Raw genomic sequence first — 17500 nt, 5'->3', positions numbered from 1 at the left:
TGTAATAATTCCAAATACAGTAATTTATTGGTTGCAGTTTCACCAGCAAGATACTGTACAATTTACAGTATCTCTACTGTATCAGAGAAATACAGTAACTTGTTGTAATCAAAATGTCCAATAATTTCCTGTAATAATTCCACAAATTACAGTATCTTAAGCATCTATAAAAACTAACAAGCAAATGAAAAATAACAATTTTGAATAATAAACACAACAACATGGCATATTCATATTATTCTTGTTTATTATAATAACCTGAGTTTGACAGAAAATAACATCCAAATAAAACATTCAAATACTCAAGCTCTTACAAATAAAAATGGTGTGATGAGTTGTGAGTGAGTAAGAGACACAGTGTGTGTGTGTGTGTGTGTGTATCTGACTGACTGAGTGAGGGTGTATATTTGACTGTGTATGAATATCTGAGTCCATGGACTGAGTAAATACCATAACCTTTCTGTTTCAAAATGAAATAGCCTCCCCCGTTACACTGCGGGGGTTCACTAGACAGAACAATACTGTTGAACAATACTGTGTGCTGGCTCAATATGGTCAATTATTAAACGTATAAATAATGCCAGGTTGAACATTTTAAGCAAAATTAAATAAAAAATAACATTGTGAATAAGTGAGACACAGACATAAAGGGATTTTCAGTAATTGAGTGAGATATGGAGGGTTTGTCTCTACAGAGTCAGGGATGTGATTGTTAAACTCACACAAAGTCCCACTCGAAATCCATGAGCTTCCGCAGGAGGGTGCAAACATGAGGATTCAGGGATGTCCCTTTCTTATGAACCATTTCCCCGCTCTTCTTGCTGGTCACCTTTCCCTGTCGTGCCTTTGTCCCTCTCTCTGGGTTGATCCTGACACAGCATCTACAAGGCATAGCAAGGTAAAACAAAAAGACACAAATGTGAATCAAACCACCTCTTACCTAAAATTAGACCGCTAAATATTGTTAGTATAAATAATACCTGATTTATTATAAGTCCCCAAATCGTTCTTTTTCATGCTTTATGTTTGCAATGCATATTAGAGTAGATACACGTGGACATGGTGAAATACTTCTTGCTAATATAGCTTACTTGCCTGATGTTTTATGAGTCACACTTTTGGAATATGAATATAACATTGAGTTTTTTTGGTAACTAGATGACTCTTTGATAATTATCTATTTAATTTAATTATTCAAGACTAATAACAATGGGTTATTAATTTATATATGAAATGATATTATTGAAGGCTAATACTGTTATGTTTCTTGTATATATTTTAGAACCACACATACACACCCAAACATCCAAGTGATCATTTAAGCTTATTTTGGAATGAACTCTCCATACCCTACTCTCTGATCGTATGTCTATCACACATAGATAGATACAAGGATAGCTGTAAGGCCCAAACATCTGACACAAATGACTATATGGAATTCAAACTTACTTCTGTATGAATTCAAGTGTCCAGGCAGCGTGATCCTGATATTGGAGGTTGAAGTTGTAGTAGGATGTGAAGACAACAGCAAGCCCCAACGCAGACAATGCCCCTTCACACACCACCTGACCCTCGATGCTTACCATCCAGCGCTGGTCGGAAATCATTGGACCTGAAACACAATGCAAAAAGCTTTAGGCTGAATACCAAATTGACCATTTGACGAATTATCAAGTGGCCACTTACCGCTTTATTGTTTTTGTATGGTATTGGCATTTCCAACTGATATTTGAAAACCTTTCTAAAAAAATTTAAGCCTCCGCTAGATATCAGGAATTCTTGATGTAGGATGCGAGATGCTACTCATCTACTGTACTGCTCTTTGATGTATCCAGGTAGCCATTTACATACTTGCGACACCATCGCGCACTCATTTTCATAAAGCTTAGTGGTTGTGTCCGTTGCAGTGAAGGAGAAATCAAGTAAAAAAGTTAATACAAATAAAATAAAATCTACAAAGGGAGGGAGAATATCAAACGAACTATTTACATATTTACAAGCTATAGGAACACCCTAATCCAGAAAGAGAGTGAGAGAAAAGTTCAAACAAACTATTTACATATCAGAGAAGAATCAGAGAAATTATTATTCCGTAGCCTACTGTGTATGTATTATAGAGTCAACTATTTATTAACTAAAACATAGCCCACTGTGTATGTATTATAGTCAACTATTTATTAACCATCTAAAACTACATATTTATTTATCCATTTCTGTATGCACAACTGTTTCAGAATCAGTATCTATTTATAAGAATGTAAAGTTGTGTGTATTATATACAATATAGAAGACATAACCATAGAAACTCACTACAACTGAACTCCAACTCCAGCGGCAAGCAGCGTCTTCCTGCCTGCCCCACACCTTCTGACTGCATGCTGACAGGCTCAATAGAAGTACTCTGCATATGTGCACTAGTACAGTGTAAGTAGAAACGTGGGGCTTAGTGCTTACCTAGAATGATCAACCAAGGGCTATCAGGAAGGGTGAGGGATGTCTTCACAGTCGCCGCTGTGTCTGACACCTATATAGGAGACAATAAAGGCATTGCAATTCTAAGTTAATACAATTAAACAATGCTTTAACTATAGTTGTCATCAATTTTCCTGTTTAAAGAAATTATTTTTAAAATCACACTGAGCTCCACTCATTGCATTTCAATGTCTTAATCTGAAATAAACTACATCAGTTATACTCACATCTGCCTGCAAGATGAGGACATCTCTCTTCTATTTGAAGCACCCTGCATGCTCATGTGAGCACCCTGCTTGCTCAACAGTATTCTCTCCATCATCTCTACCTGACCTGATCTGACTCAAAAGATTACCAACTACACAACCTTTATGTGTTCTTGACAAGTGTGATGAAAAAGTGGATATCACAGTAAACATTTTACCACAATTTGTGAATGGACATAAGACTGGTTTCCCCTCTTTAATGTGAGTCTTCAAGTGAGAAAATAATGTAGACAAACTGTCACATTTGACAGTACAGAAATCGATGTGGCATGATAAAACGTCTAATGTTAATGTCCTTATGCCAGAACATCCTTCCCTCAAGCTTGACTCCCTCTGATCTGGGTGATCTCTATATACATGGCATTTTAAAGCTGTAACTTTGCCAAATGAACGGTAACCAATCGTGGAAAGCACATGTAAATTTGATGTGTGGGGTGTTTTGGTGAACTTTCATATGCCTAACAAAGGCATATTTAGTACCACATGCATGGCGGCAAAATTGACAGTTGAACATTCTTGAAACACAAGATAGATACTGCCTCGTCTCCCTTTTAGATTGCTGCTACCTATTAGTAATTATATTGAGAATTTAAATGCTGACTAAGCTAAAACCAGCTAGCTAACGAGCTAACGCTAACTAACGAGCTAGCGCTAGCTAACGTGCTAGCGCTAGCTAGCTACCGTGAATATAAGATAGACTACTGATGTTTGTTACCTGTGATACTAATGAGTATTGAAATATAGACGAAGCTAAGAATAGCTAACGACCTACCGTTAGCTAGCTAATGTACATCCATGGAGGAACGTGCACTGTGTTAGCAAAGGTACAATACAACTTGATGATTTGACTTACCATGAAGTAACGTAATGTAACCACTGGAGTTTCCCTTCGTCTGGTCTGACGATCAAAATGGAACTGGCGGTGGTGAAAATAAAAAGTGTTTATCCAAACTGCTGCTGTCTCTCCTCAAGTTGCACTGGACAACAACGATGCTGCTGCTGCTGCTGCTGCCAGAGTGACCGTTGACCGTTGACCGTTGAGCCGTTGAGCCGTTGAGCTGTGGCGCTCAACGGTCAACTCGAAAAAAATACGCGCGAGAATTTAGAAAAATAGCCGTTAATTTATTTTCCCGAGATTCTCAGCGGCAGCAGTAGATTACTGTGAAAAGATACACTTGACCGCTGGGATCATGGGAGCGAGCGTTCTGACTCCCAGAATGCATTGCTTTCACAGTAATATACAGTAAAAGCATTTTACAGTATGTAACTGTTAGAATCTCGCTGTAAATTTACATCGAAGTCTTACAGTGATCTATCCATCTATCCATCTATCTACCTAGCTGCTATGAAACGGTCGTAGTCGTAGTTCAGTTTGATATTTAGGTAATGAAACTCTTAGTTGATGTATATTTGAACCAAACTAAATCAAATATTTACGTAAACAACGTAAACAACGTAACATAAATCGTTAAAACTCGTCACCAACGGAACTTCAACAACTCTTTGGGACACCTGGTCTCCAGGTGGAGAGTCCTGTTAGCACCCTCACCCTCACCCTCACCCGGTCAGTACGGACTACGAGGGGTTAAATAATACCATGTTGTTAATGTACACAATCACTTTGAGATTAAACTTCACAATGGATCAGTCTGTCTATCGATCTATTGATCTCACAGTGAGACAGAGGGACATGGACGGATGGACACGTCTCTCTCTCCATCCTCTGGTTCACCGGCCAGCAGCTCGGAGGTCTAACCCCCCCGGCCTGCTGAGGGAGAAGCTATCTGCAGCTCACAGAACATATCATCACCGCTGACAATACGGCAGCCGGCTGCCACCGAACAGACGCTCTGTATCGCCGCCGCTCCTTTCCAATGTGTTCATTACCTTCCTGCTGCCATTTGGAGAGCGCTTTCATCCACAGCGCCTTGAGAGCGTGCATTTATAGAGTCTACCCCCCCGCTCTCTGGCAGCGGCGGAGGTGAAGAGCTGAGTGGGCGCCGCTGTACGGACGCCAGTTAGAGGGTTAACGTCCCACCGGGAGGAACCCACCATCAGCGGGTACTACTTCCTGTAGAGCGCCGCGGTTTGGACAGAAGCGATAAAGCCGATGATGCCAGAGAGCGCCGCTCTTCAAACAACAACAACACACGGTGATGTCACCGCCTCCCGTCGGCCACGTTGCTGTCGGCGAGGAGACGTGTCATCAAAAAGACAATCGGGCGTTTCTTTCCGTTCAATCAGAGACTGAACTGTTTGATCGATTGTGTGTCTCGTCCATCGTGCATCCCGCTCCGTGCCAAGTGCATGCTGGGACGTGATCCAAGCCCAGCACAGCCCTGAACAGGGCGAGCAGTTTAGAGAAGAGGCAGATGGACGGACGGTCCGTTAGCTGGCTGCTCTACGGCTCTCTGAATGGGAAGCAGGTGTGGACTGAGTTCAAACTGTTTGGTCTTCATCAGAACCAGAACGCTCCGGCTTCTCTGTGATGTCGGACGAATGATCGGAACGTTACGGTGAAGAACGCCAGAAGTGTCTGCAGCATATCAGAGAGACGGAGAAGAAAGAGAGACATGGAGTACGATGGGATGAAAAGATGATTCGTTCCACTACATGCTTTACCACCGCCGCCGCCGCCGCCGCCGCCGCCGCCGCTTTCTGTTCTTTATCTGAAGAGGTTACGCTCTCTCTGCTCTTTGCAGATGATGTGGTTCTGTTGGCTCGTCACACCGTGACCTGCAGCGTGACCTGCAGCGTGACCTGCAGCATGACCTGCAGCGTACTCTGTGTGAAGCAGTCGGGATGAGAGTCTGAGGTCATGGTGCTCTGCTGGAATACGCTGGATTTATTACATATCTCGGGGTCGTGTCCACCAGTTAGGGTAAAATGGAGCGGGAGATGGAGACGCGTTCCCGGCGGCGTCCCGGTTCTGTGGCCGCTGCAGAGGGAGCTGAGCCGGAAGGCAGAGCTCTCCATTTACCGGTCCATCTACGGGCCAACCCTCACCTCTGCTCGTGAGCTTTGGGTTGTGACTGAAAGAATGAGATGGCAAAAATGAGTCTCCTTCGTAGGGTCGTGGGTTCGAGCCCCACGTTAGGCATTCGCACTTTCATCACTGTTTTTGTGTTGTATTTTTATGATTGTGATCCATCCCATGTCTGGTATATATTTATTCTTTTTCTGAAAAGTTCGCGGCTTCCACCCTCGCCCCTTGCCCCGAGCCTTCCCAAGCCGACCGACCACCTCAGATGAAATGCGCCCGGCGGGGAGAGGTCCCGCGAGGGGATCCTCCCACACCGAGCGGCCGTCCCTAACCGGCCTCACACCATCAACGGGTTGAGCCTCAATCAGAAGGACTCAGGCCCCCGAGCCACACCGGGCAAGCGGTTCCGTACGCCGCATTACCCCACTTCGCCCGTCGGACGGCGATTCGTCACTGGGCTCTTCCCTCTTCGCTCGCTGCTACGGAGGAATCCTGACAGGCTGCACCTTCCCCGCTTGTGGGCGTGGTTTCAGCCGTGGATGTATTCAGAGAGGTTTCAGGTTTCAGGTTTCAGGTTTCAGGTTTCAGGTTTCAGGTTTCAGGTTTCAGGTTTCAGCGTCTCAGAGCAGAATACTGATTTTACATGATTTAGAAAGATCATTTTCTATACTTGGCGGTTCTTTTAATCATTCAGCTTTTGGCTGGGTGGTCAGTAACACATCTTTCTGTGGTGGGACAAACCCAGAATGCAGATGTATTTCTGCTCTACACGGACTGTAACAGTTGCTTCTCTCTCTAACTGCTGAAGCAGATGAAGCCAGTTAGTTCAGGCCGGCTGAACTCAGACATCACCTCGCTAAAACAAACCTTTTCTCGCTCCGGTTGTTAAACCATTTATTTCACCTTTTGTTTGTGCGTTGCCTTTACTCTCTCCGCCGGTCCACGAAGGCAGCAGATGTGTTGGCTGAACGCGTGACGCAGCTACAGACCCTCCAATACAGGTCTCAGATTGTCTCGCCACTCGGCTGCTGCTGGATTTATGGATTTATTTACACCTGAGAAGTGATGCTTTCAGCTGCTGTGAGCCCGATATCTTCTGCTCTGGTGGCTCCTGTAGAAACACATCTCTCTCCTCGCTGTGTGTGTGTGTGTGTGTGTGTGTGTGTGTGTGTGTGTGTGTGTGTGTGATTGTAAATCAGCAGCAGGATTGTTTTTCAGTAACTCAGTTCTCTACAGGTGAGGAGGTGGATTAGTTTGACTGTTCTCTGCTCGGGGCACACTTCTCTTTCTCCTTCCTCCTCTCTGAAGCGTTCTCCTTTTCCATATTTCTGTTTGTAGCTCAGCTCGGTTCCCCCCCCCCCTCTCTCTCTCTCTGGCTGATTGGTTATCTGACAGCCACTTCTTCCATCCTCCACCTTCCTGGAGTAATTCATCACTCCTTTCCTTCCACCTCTGCATCCACCGCTCTTTCCATTCATCCGCATCCCGCCATCTTTCTCCAACCAATTTCTCTATCAGGACCTCTGACAGCGATGGAAGACTTCCACTGGACCCCACGAAGGTCCACGATTACTAGAAACAGAATCTCTACTCAGGACTATGAGAAGTCCAGACATCTTAACAATGAACATTATTCTTTTATATCTTTTAAGATGACACACCGCTCCTCTTCCACTCTTCCTCTTCCACTCTTCCTCCTCCACCGCTCCTCTTCCACTCTTCCTCTTCCACCGCTCCTCTTCCACTCTTCCTCTTCCACTCTTCCTCTTCCACTCTTCCTCTTCCACTCTTCCTCTTCCACCGCTCCTCCTCCACCGCTCCTCTTCCACTCTTCCTCTTCCACTCTTCCTCCTCCACCGCTCCTCTTCCACTCTTCCTCCTCCACCGCTCCTCTTCCACTCTTCCTCTTCCACTCTTCCTCCTCCACCGCTCCTCTTCCACTCTTCCTCCTCCACCGCTCCTCTTCCACTCTTCCTCCTCCACCGCTCCTCTTCCACTCTTCCTCTTCCACCGCTCCTCTTCCACTCTTCCTCCTCCACCGCTCCTCCTCCACCGCTCCTCTTCCACTCTTCCTCTTCCACTCTTCCTCCTCCACCGCTCCTCTTCCACTCTTCCTCTTCCACCGCTCCTCTTCCACTCTTCCTCTTCCACTCTTCCTCCTCCACCGCTCCTCTTCCACTCTTCCTCTTCCACTCTTCCTCCTCCACCGCTCCTCTTCCACTCTTCCTCTTCCACTCTTCCTCTTCCACCGCTCCTCCTCCACCGCTCCTCTTCCACTCTTCCTCCTCCACCGCTCCTCCTCCACCGCTCCTCTTCCACTCTTCCTCTTCCACTCTTCCTCCTCCACCGCTCCTCTTCCACTCTTCCTCTTCCACCGCTCCTCTTCCACTCTTCCTCTTCCACTCTTCCTCCTCCACCGCTCCTCTTCCACTCTTCCTCTTCCACTCTTCCTCCTCCACCGCTCCTCTTCCACTCTTCCTCTTCCACTCTTCCTCTTCCACCGCTCCTCCTCCACCGCTCCTCTTCCACTCTTCCTCTTCCACCGCTCCTCTTCCACTCTTCCTCTTCCACTCTTCCTCCTCCACCGCTCCTCTTCCACTCTTCCTCTTCCACTCTTCCTCTTCCACCGCTCCTCTTCCACTCTTCCTCTTCCACCGCTCCTCTTCCACTCTTCCTCTTCCACCGCTCCTCTTCCACCCTTCCTCTTCCACCGCTCCTCTTCCACTCTTCCTCTTCCACCGCTCCTCTTCCACTGCTCCTCCTCCACCGCTCCTCTTCCACTCTTCCTCTTCCACCGCTCCTCTTCCACTCTTCCTCTTCCACCGCTCCTCTTCCACTCTTCCTCTTCCACCGCTCCTCTTCCACTGCTCCTCTTCCACCGCTCCTCTTCCACTCTTCCTCTTCCACCGCTCCTCTTCCACTCTTCCTCTTCCACCGCTCCTCTTCCACTGCTCCTCTTCCACCGCTCCTCTTCCACTCTTCCTCTTCCACCGCTCCTCTTCCACTGCTCCTCTTCCACCGCTCCTCTTCCACTCTTCCTCTTCCACTGCTCCTCTTCCACTCTTCCTCTTCCACTGCTCCTCTTCCACTCTTCCTCTTCCACTCTTCCTCTTCCACCGCTCCTCTTCCACTCTTCCTCTTCCACTCTTCCTCTTCCACTGCTCCTCTTCCACTCTTCCTCTTCCACCGCTCCTCCCCCACCGCTCCTCTTCCACTCTTCCTCTTCCACTGCTCCTCTTCCACTCTTCCTCTTCCACTGCTCCTCTTCCACTCTTCCTCTTCCACTCTTCCTCTTCCACCGCTCCTCTTCCACTCTTCCTCTTCCACTCTTCCTCTTCCACTGCTCCTCTTCCACTCTTCCTCTTCCACCGCTCCTCCTCCACCGCTCCTCTTCCACGGCGTGTCAAATCTCCCTCGCTGTGACAGGAAGCCGTTCACAGCTGATCTACACAAACTGTTCCTGGAGAGAAATCCTGATTCAGCTCGATGACGTGTCGGGTTCTGTTCAGTCTAACCAGCGGTGATGCGTCGGGTTCTGTTCAGTCTAACCAGCGGTGATGCGTCGGGTTCTGTTCAGTCTAACCAGCGGTGATGCGTCGGGTTCTGTTCAGTCTAACCAGCGGTGATGCGTCGTGCTGTAGATCTGCAGCCAGTAAATACGGCTTGTCACTTCTGATCTACGATGATCCATATCTATATTCACTAATTACCTTCTGATGGTGTTTATTCAGTGGACGCTGTATTGATGAGCTCATCAGTGATCACAGAACGCCTCAAACAAGCTGTGATCATCAGTGATGAGACGTTTTATAAAAACCCGCTCTCACTCCCAATTCGTCAAATCCCGCCGTTTGGTCAGCGCCCCTCGGCATCAGAATCCGACACACTGAGGCGCCCTTTAGCGTCAGTATCTGATGAACCAATGTAAACCCACCCGCAGCGTTATCCGACGGTCGGAGCAGTGACGTAGTATTAATAACGGGACTAACAAGACTTTCAACCAGGAGACAGCTGGTCATGTCCCGTGAGAAACTAACAGTAACGTTGACTTATTCTGTCACGTCAGTCTTTAGTCACGTGAGTCGTTAGTATCGTCAGTAACGTGTGTCGGTCTCCGATGACGAGGGGCGCTGACCGAGCAGCGGTGTTTGACGAGTTGAAGTGAGAAGGTGTTGAATGAAACGTGTCATCACTGATATGATGTATATACGTATATCACGCATCCTGTCATCTCTCTGTCGGCTGAAGCTGGATGAACGCAGCTCTTCAGTGTTAATACGTTTGCTCCAGTGGTGAACAAGAAAGGGATGAAGATGGAGGTATAGATGAAGAGGAGGGAACATAGAAAGCAGCGGCTGCACATCCAGCTGATGACCCGGTCCTCATAAATCTGGAGCGATCCGCTGAAGTGATCCGACTCTCTTTACGGAGCACATTGAGGACCACTGAGTCAGAAAGTGCTGAGCTGGTGCTGATCCAGCTCGGGTTTTCCCATGATGCTCTTGTGGCTCCTTCATAATAATGGAACCTCACACACACACACACACACACGCGCGCGCGCACACACACACGCACGCACGCACGCACGCACGCACGCACGCTCGCACGCACGCACACACACTCGCACGCGCACGCGCGCACACACACACACACACACACACACTCACACACACTCACACACACACACACACACACACACACACACACACTCACACACGCTCGCACGCTCGCACGCTCGCACGCACGCACGCACGCACGCACACACGCACTCACGCACACACACACACACACACACACACACACACACACACACACACACACACACACACACACTCACACACACACACACGGAGAGCCAAAACAAACTCAACCCATTAAACCCGACTCTGTTGTCAGGAGCTCGACGTCTCCGTTCGTCTCCGTTCGTCTGCTTATCTCCGGCCCAGCGGAGACGAGGAGATGAGATCAATGTCGGGATCACAGCTTGATTAAATATCGACGAGGCGTCTCTTTGATCGGCAGATGAAACGCTCTCAAAGTGCTCCTCATTGTCTCAGAAATCTAATTTATTCGTTTCGGCCTGCATATCGCAAAAAAAAAGCCCCGAAGCCACAGAACTCCTAAATGAGAGCCTTTTCTAATGTAACTGTAGGCAACACGCTGCCAGTGTTTCCAGAGTCTCCGGAGCAGCGACTGATAGCAGATAGAAGAACACCTCTTATTATCATCTCTCTGTTATCGGGATGAAACTGACGCTTGAAATGAGATTGCATTTTTTTTTGCTGTCTTTGTCTAAATATGATTCAAAGCCTCTTAGAGAAGTCTGAATATCTTTTGTAAGCTTTTCGGCCGTGATCCAACGACGATATATAAGAATCAGCAGATTTATATTTTTCATAACAGAGTGATGATGGAGGCTGTTTCTCAGCTCAGGACTTTATTATTATTATCACAGTTTCACACATTCTCACATCTAGGAGCCACTAACAGCCTCGGCTGTTGTTGAGCAGGGTAAACGCTTTGCTCAAGAGAACACCAGCAGCATCTATTAGGGATGGGGAAAAGGGCCTGGGAGGTAGAAGGAGGTTACCGCTTTTATTGTGGTAGTCTGAGTAACGTGACGTCATATCCGTTCCGTATCCGTCAACCAAAACAAAGCTCAGAGTCTAAAACGTTGGAGGGTCGTCGTGGATACGACCTGCACCCTCCCATGTTAAATCCAGCGTGGTAAACACTACACATCCAGTAAAGGATGGAAACACTTTGGGTTTCACACATTGACAGGAAAAGCAGAGCTACACAGAGCAGAGCTAAAGCTGCATGCTAACTTCTAAAAAATGGCCAAAATATGTCAGAAAATAAGTCAGAACAAAAGCTGAAAAAAGTTAGAAAAAAATCTGAAATATGTCCAAAAAAAGAGGCAGAAGTATGTCCGAAAATATGCCCAAAAAGGTTGATATATGTCTGAATAAAAGTCTGAAAAATGTCCGCAAAATATCCGAAGAAAAGTGTGAAAAAGTTAGCAGGAACGTTATGGTTAAATGGATGTTATCAGCCTCATAGATGTTATCAGCCTCATAGATGTTATCAGCCTCATAGATGTTATCAGCCTCATAGATGTGGGCCAGTAGGGGCCTGCTACACCCACTAGTGGGTTTTATCATCAGGGGCGGTCACTGATAGAAGGGATAAAAGAAGATGACAGCGACCTCTAGCGACCGTTTCATCAGTTTGACAACGTGTTGTGTTGAAGTTTCACTATTAAAACGTAGTAGGTGTAGTAGGCCCCTACCGACCCACAACTATGAGGCTGATAACGACTGCTAACGCACAGAATCTGTCTTTAAATGCTCACAACTGCAGCACCGTGAGACAACAACTGGGCTTGGACAGAACAGAAAACATGAAGGTGAAACTTGCTCACTGAAAGTTTGACGTTGTGTCGTAATGAGTTAAACTGAAACCAGAGGCCGGCTGTAAGTGGAAGGTGGAGAATCAATCCAATAATAGTACGGTTCGCTTCAGCTCAGCAGTAATTTAAATTACACACAATCTGTAGTTAATGGACCAAAACCTGCAAAACCACATGATGATCCATTGAATGTCTTTAAGTGAAGCACTAACACTGCAGATCCAGTCAACTCTGACCTCTCTGAGGAGCCATCAGGAGACTGGTAACAACCGGTGAGTTCACTGTCTGCTACTACATCGTCTGAAACACACACACACACACACACACACACACACACACACACACACACACACACACATATATATAATAATATATATATATATATAGTGCAGACACTTTGGAAACAACGTTGTTTCCATAGCAACCACTCTCCAAAAACAGTTGCATGTGCAGCTTTCCAACATTTAAAAAGTCCAGAAAACAGCCGAACAGACGAGTCGCTCCTCGCTTATGGAGTCATCACATCACCGTTCTCTCTGCTGGCGCTGTGTCGCTGTCAGCTGCCTCCGTGTGATTCACTGACTCATGGAAAAAACTGTAAATGTCAAGTGATCTCTTGCAGCACTGATGACTTTTTCTCTCATCTACTTCTACCAAAGTGCTTCAGTCTTCCTGTGAAGACACCAGGTGAAGCAGGACTCTGAACGTGGACACTGCTTCACTCTGAAGGACAACAGGAGGCCGCGGCTCGGAACAGTAAGATATCAAGAATAGAATATAGACATGTTAACAGCTGATCCGATCACTTCCACAGTGTTCCACGTTTCCCACGTCTGATTACACAACTACGTCTGTTTCCTTTCTATTGTACAACTGAGTGCAACACCACAAATCCTTCAAGAAGAGACGGTCCAAACGTGTCCAAACGTGTCCAAGTACGATATATATGGACATGACCGCGATAATCTTTACGTTAGCGACTTATCGTACGATATATATGGACATGACCGCGATTATCTTTACGTTAGCGACTTATCGTACGATATATACGGAGATGACCGCGATAATCTTTACGTTAGCGACTTATCGTACGATATATACGGAGATGACCGCGATAATCTTTACGTTAGCGACTTATCGTACGATATATACGGACATGACCGCGATAATCTTTCCGTTAGCGATTTATTGTACGATTTATACGGACATGACGCGATAATCTTTACGTTAGCGACTTATTGTACGATTTATATGGACATGACCGCGATAATCTTTACGTAAGCGACTTATCGTACGATATATACGGAGATGACCGCGATAATCTTTACGTTAGCGACTTATTGTACGATATATACGGGCATGACCGCGATTATCTTTACGTTAGCGACTTATCGTACGATATATACGGACATGACGCGATAATCTTTACGTTAGCGACTTATTGTACGATTTATATGGACATGACCGCGATAATCTTTACGTAAGCGACTTATCGTACGATATATATGGACATGACCGCGATAATCTTTACGTTAGCGACTTATCGTACGATACATATGGACATGACCGCGATAATCTTTACGTTAGCGACTTATCGTACGATACATATGGGCATGACCGCGATAATCTTTACGTTAGCGACTTATCGTACGATATATATGGGCATGACCGCGATAATCTTTACGTTAGCGACTTATCATACGATATATATGGACATGACCGCGATAATCTTTACGTTAGCGACTTATCGTACGATATATATGGACATGACCGCGATTATCTTTACGTTAGCGACTTATCGTACGATATATACGGAGATGACCGCGATAATCTTTACGTTAGCGACTTATTGTACGATATATACGGGCATGACCGCGATTATCTTTACGTTAGCGACTTATTGTACGATATATACGGACATGACGCGATAATCTTTACGTTAGCGACTTATTGTACGATTTATATGGACATGACCGCGATAATCTTTACGTAAGCGACTTATCGTACGATATATATGGACATGACCGCGATAATCTTTACGTTAGCGACTTATCGTACGATACATATGGACATGACCGCGATAATCTTTACGTTAGCGACTTATCGTACGATACATATGGGCATGACCGCGATAATCTTTACGTTAGCGACTTATCGTACGATATATATGGGCATGACCGCGATAATCTTTACGTTAGCGACTTATCGTACGATATATACGGACATGACCGCGATAATCCTTACGTTAGCGACTTATCGTACGATATATGATATCATTTTCGTTGACTTCGATATCGCCTGTTGTGTTTACATGCATGTTTGTCTACATAAGAACGTCGCCAACGTTTAGCCAACATGACGTCAGGATAAACGTTAGAAGACTTGGCCGTTGCGCAGATATCGCTAATTTTTGCTATACTGACGATTTTTGTTTTGGTTGTGTATTTTTAATTTATTTAGGTTTTTATTAATTTAGAATATTTCAATATTTTTTCACATTGCAATTCCAATGAATTCTCTTAAGACTTGAGTTTACTTGAATTATTAAGCTATTATATTATCATTATATCAGACGGCATGAAACGGTCTTATTATGACAATAATATCGTTTATCGCAATTATTTCTGGGAAAATATATCGTCCAAGAAAAGCAGTTATTGTGACAGGCCTATCGCTGTATGTGCATTTGATTTATTGCTTTAGTTGTGTGGTTTTATTGTATTTGTTTTATTTATTTAGCATTATTTTAATTTTTTTTTCACATTTCATTTTCAATGTGTGAATATTTTTAAGAATTAAAAGTTTATTGCTCTTTGAAAGGATGAACTTGCATTATTATGTTATAATATTATCATTATATCAGAATTATAAAATGTTTTTAAATGACAATGTTGGAGCAAAATGCCTGCTTTCATCTAATAACAGTCATACTTTGGTTTTGTTTGTTAACGTTAATATATGAATTGTGGCTATGGAAAGTGTGTTTTTCAGTTATTATATGAGTGATTATTAGTCATTAATTATTATTATTATAAAATAAACAGATTGAAAGAAGTAAAAGTTGTTAACTCAGCTCGTATCCTGCAGAGTCACCACCAGAGTTCTGCTCTTTTAGACAATTATATTGTTTATCGCAATTATTTCTGGGACAATATATCGTCTAATAAAAGTGTTGACGGGTCTAACGCTGCCGTACAGATATTTAAATATATATATATATATATATATATATATATATATATATATATTTTAAATAGAAGACGTGTTGATCTTTTCCAGGTTTGCTTGTCAGATGAAGCTGATCGCTGCAGTAAAGAAGCTTCAGATATTCAGAGATGCTGAGAGGAGCTGGTCCACATACACAAACTAAAAATAAAAGGCAGCTAGAATACTTCCAGCTCCAAGTCACCACCGGCACACACACACACACACACACACACACACACACACACACACACACACACACACACACACACATAGTGTATACAGAGATCCAGAGCCAGAGGGAGCAGAGGGGCCCAGGGAGACAGATTGTCTTTTAATTGGTTGAAAACTGCAGAGCTTTGAGAAGAGGACACACACACACACACACACACACACACACACACACACACACACACACACACGCACACACACACACACACACATAGAAAACACACAATGTCCTCTGTGATAGTGAGGAGACAGCCGGTCCCCGCTGTCTGACTCGGTATAATGAGCTGAACCCGGGCCAGAACCTGGAGGGGTGTGTGTGTGTGAGCAGCAACCTGCTGATATCATCAGACTGAGAGACAGAACGGAGGGTCAGAGATGGACAGAGATGGAGGGTCAGAGATGGAGGGTCAGAGATGGAGGGTCAGAGATGGAGGGACAGAGATGGAGGGTCAGAGATGGAGGGACAGAGATGGAGGGTCAGAGATGGAGGGACAGAGATGGAGGGTCAGAGATGGAGGGACAGAGATGGAGAGTATTTTTAGACGTTTCAGCTTTGGCTTTACGTCACAAACGATCTACTCGTAGAGTCGGAGCAGGAAACACGACAAATCAGCCTCTAACACTAAAACACCTCTTCACTTAAAGAGAAACCATGGAAACACATCAATCATCTAACTTCACAGAAATACAAATCCTGTTTACGAAATACAAGTTAAAAGCATTGAACAAAACACACATGGAACACCAGTTACCATAATGAATAGATAAAGCACATGTGTGTGTGTGTGTGTGTGTGTGTGTGTGTGTGTGTGTGTTACCTCCTGATGGTGCGCAGCAGGGTGGATCTGGCCTCGTTGTGGAAGGTGATGATGATGGAGGTTGGAGGAAGATCAGAGTCGTAATGAAGAGTGGTGCACCTACAGAGAGAGAGAGAGAGGATGATTGACGGGTTCGGGTTTGCCCTGATCTCCTCCAGTGACATCACATCCATCAAATATACCACTGATTCAAAATGAAGAGAACCAGTGATTGTTTTTTACATCAAGATAAATGCTGCAGTGCCGTTCCCCCGTCTGAGGGAACTGCAAACCCATCGGTCTCCAGGTCAACATGTCCCCGGTCTCCCTGTCCTCGGTCAACATGTCCTCAGTCTCCCTGTCCTCGGTCAACATGTCCTCAGTCTCCCTGTCCTCGTACAGCGGTTCTTATGATATCTTACCAAAAGTTATTCTTAGTCTTCAAAATAAACTTCTGTCTTCACAGGAAACAACTTGTTTAGGTTTAGGCATCAAAACAACCTCCTTAGGTTCAGGAACAGATCGTGGTTTGGGTTCAAATAACACCGGATGTGGTGTAACTTAAATTCTTCTTCTTCTTGTTTCACACGGGACATGAACAAGAAGTCTCCTGGGTGAACGTCTGCTGTTTTTTGACCTCCTCCATACGCGGCGTTCGCAATGTGGCGATCGACGCTGTGGCGTTCGACGCTGCTGCGTTCGACGCTCTGGCGATCGACGCTGTGGCGTTCGAACAACCTGCCCCGGTAAGATTCCTAATCCTGACCCAACATCTTCGGCGGAGATGAAATTTGGGTGCACGTAAATGAAGAAGTTGGGGTCACCAGAGCAGCCGGTGTAAAGACTCAGTCTGGAGCTCCATCCGTCACTGGACAAAGAAATAAAATAAAACATCTTCTGAACGTCTCAGCTGTTCTCCTGTTTCCTGATGAACAGTTCAGATTATAACATACATCATCAAATTAAACAGAAAGCAACTCAATCTGGTAAATGAGCTCATTTCTGATTGAATATAGTAAAAATTCTGAAATTAAGAACCAAAATAAACCGTTGTGTGTCCAACATGTCCAACATGTCCAACATGTCCAACATGTCCAACATGTCCAACATGTCCAATGTGTCCAATGTGTCCAAC

The 17500-nt window shown here is 45.1% G+C and overlaps 1 protein-coding gene and 2 long non-coding RNA genes across 4 annotated transcripts in view; 1 reads left to right on the top strand and 2 right to left on the bottom strand.

The window, feature by feature from the left end:
* The window catches only part of galnt14 (UDP-N-acetyl-alpha-D-galactosamine:polypeptide N-acetylgalactosaminyltransferase 14 (GalNAc-T14)), a gene marked incomplete at its 3' end in the record, with an annotated part of 66902 nt that extends 50256 nt beyond the window's left edge, over positions 1-16646 (bottom strand). Inside the window, exon 1 of the mRNA XM_074616452.1 lies at positions 16387-16646. Within this exon, the coding sequence (XP_074472553.1) occupies positions 16387-16559 (173 nt within the window). The remainder of the gene's footprint in view (positions 1-16386) is intronic.
* The window catches only part of LOC141755958 (uncharacterized), a 169766-nt gene that overhangs the window by 94127 nt on the left and 58139 nt on the right, over positions 1-17500 (top strand). The window lies entirely within an intron of this gene.
* LOC141756069 (uncharacterized) lies at positions 1472-3788 on the bottom strand. Of its 2 annotated transcripts, XR_012591397.1 has the most exons (4): positions 3774-3788; positions 3592-3743; positions 2455-2524; positions 1472-1612 (listed from the first exon to the last, which is right to left on the bottom strand). It is a non-coding gene; the product is annotated as an uncharacterized LOC141756069 (long non-coding RNA). The 2 variants fall into 2 exon arrangements; XR_012591396.1 differs by lacking the exon at positions 3774-3788 and having other exon boundaries at positions 3592-3760.

Source organism: Sebastes fasciatus, chromosome 18 (assembly GCF_043250625.1).
Source record: "Sebastes fasciatus isolate fSebFas1 chromosome 18, fSebFas1.pri, whole genome shotgun sequence".
NCBI lineage: Eukaryota > Metazoa > Chordata > Actinopteri > Perciformes > Sebastidae > Sebastes > Sebastes fasciatus.
The sequence above is the reverse complement of the archived record's forward strand: the minus strand, read 5'-3'. Positions and strand labels throughout refer to the sequence as shown.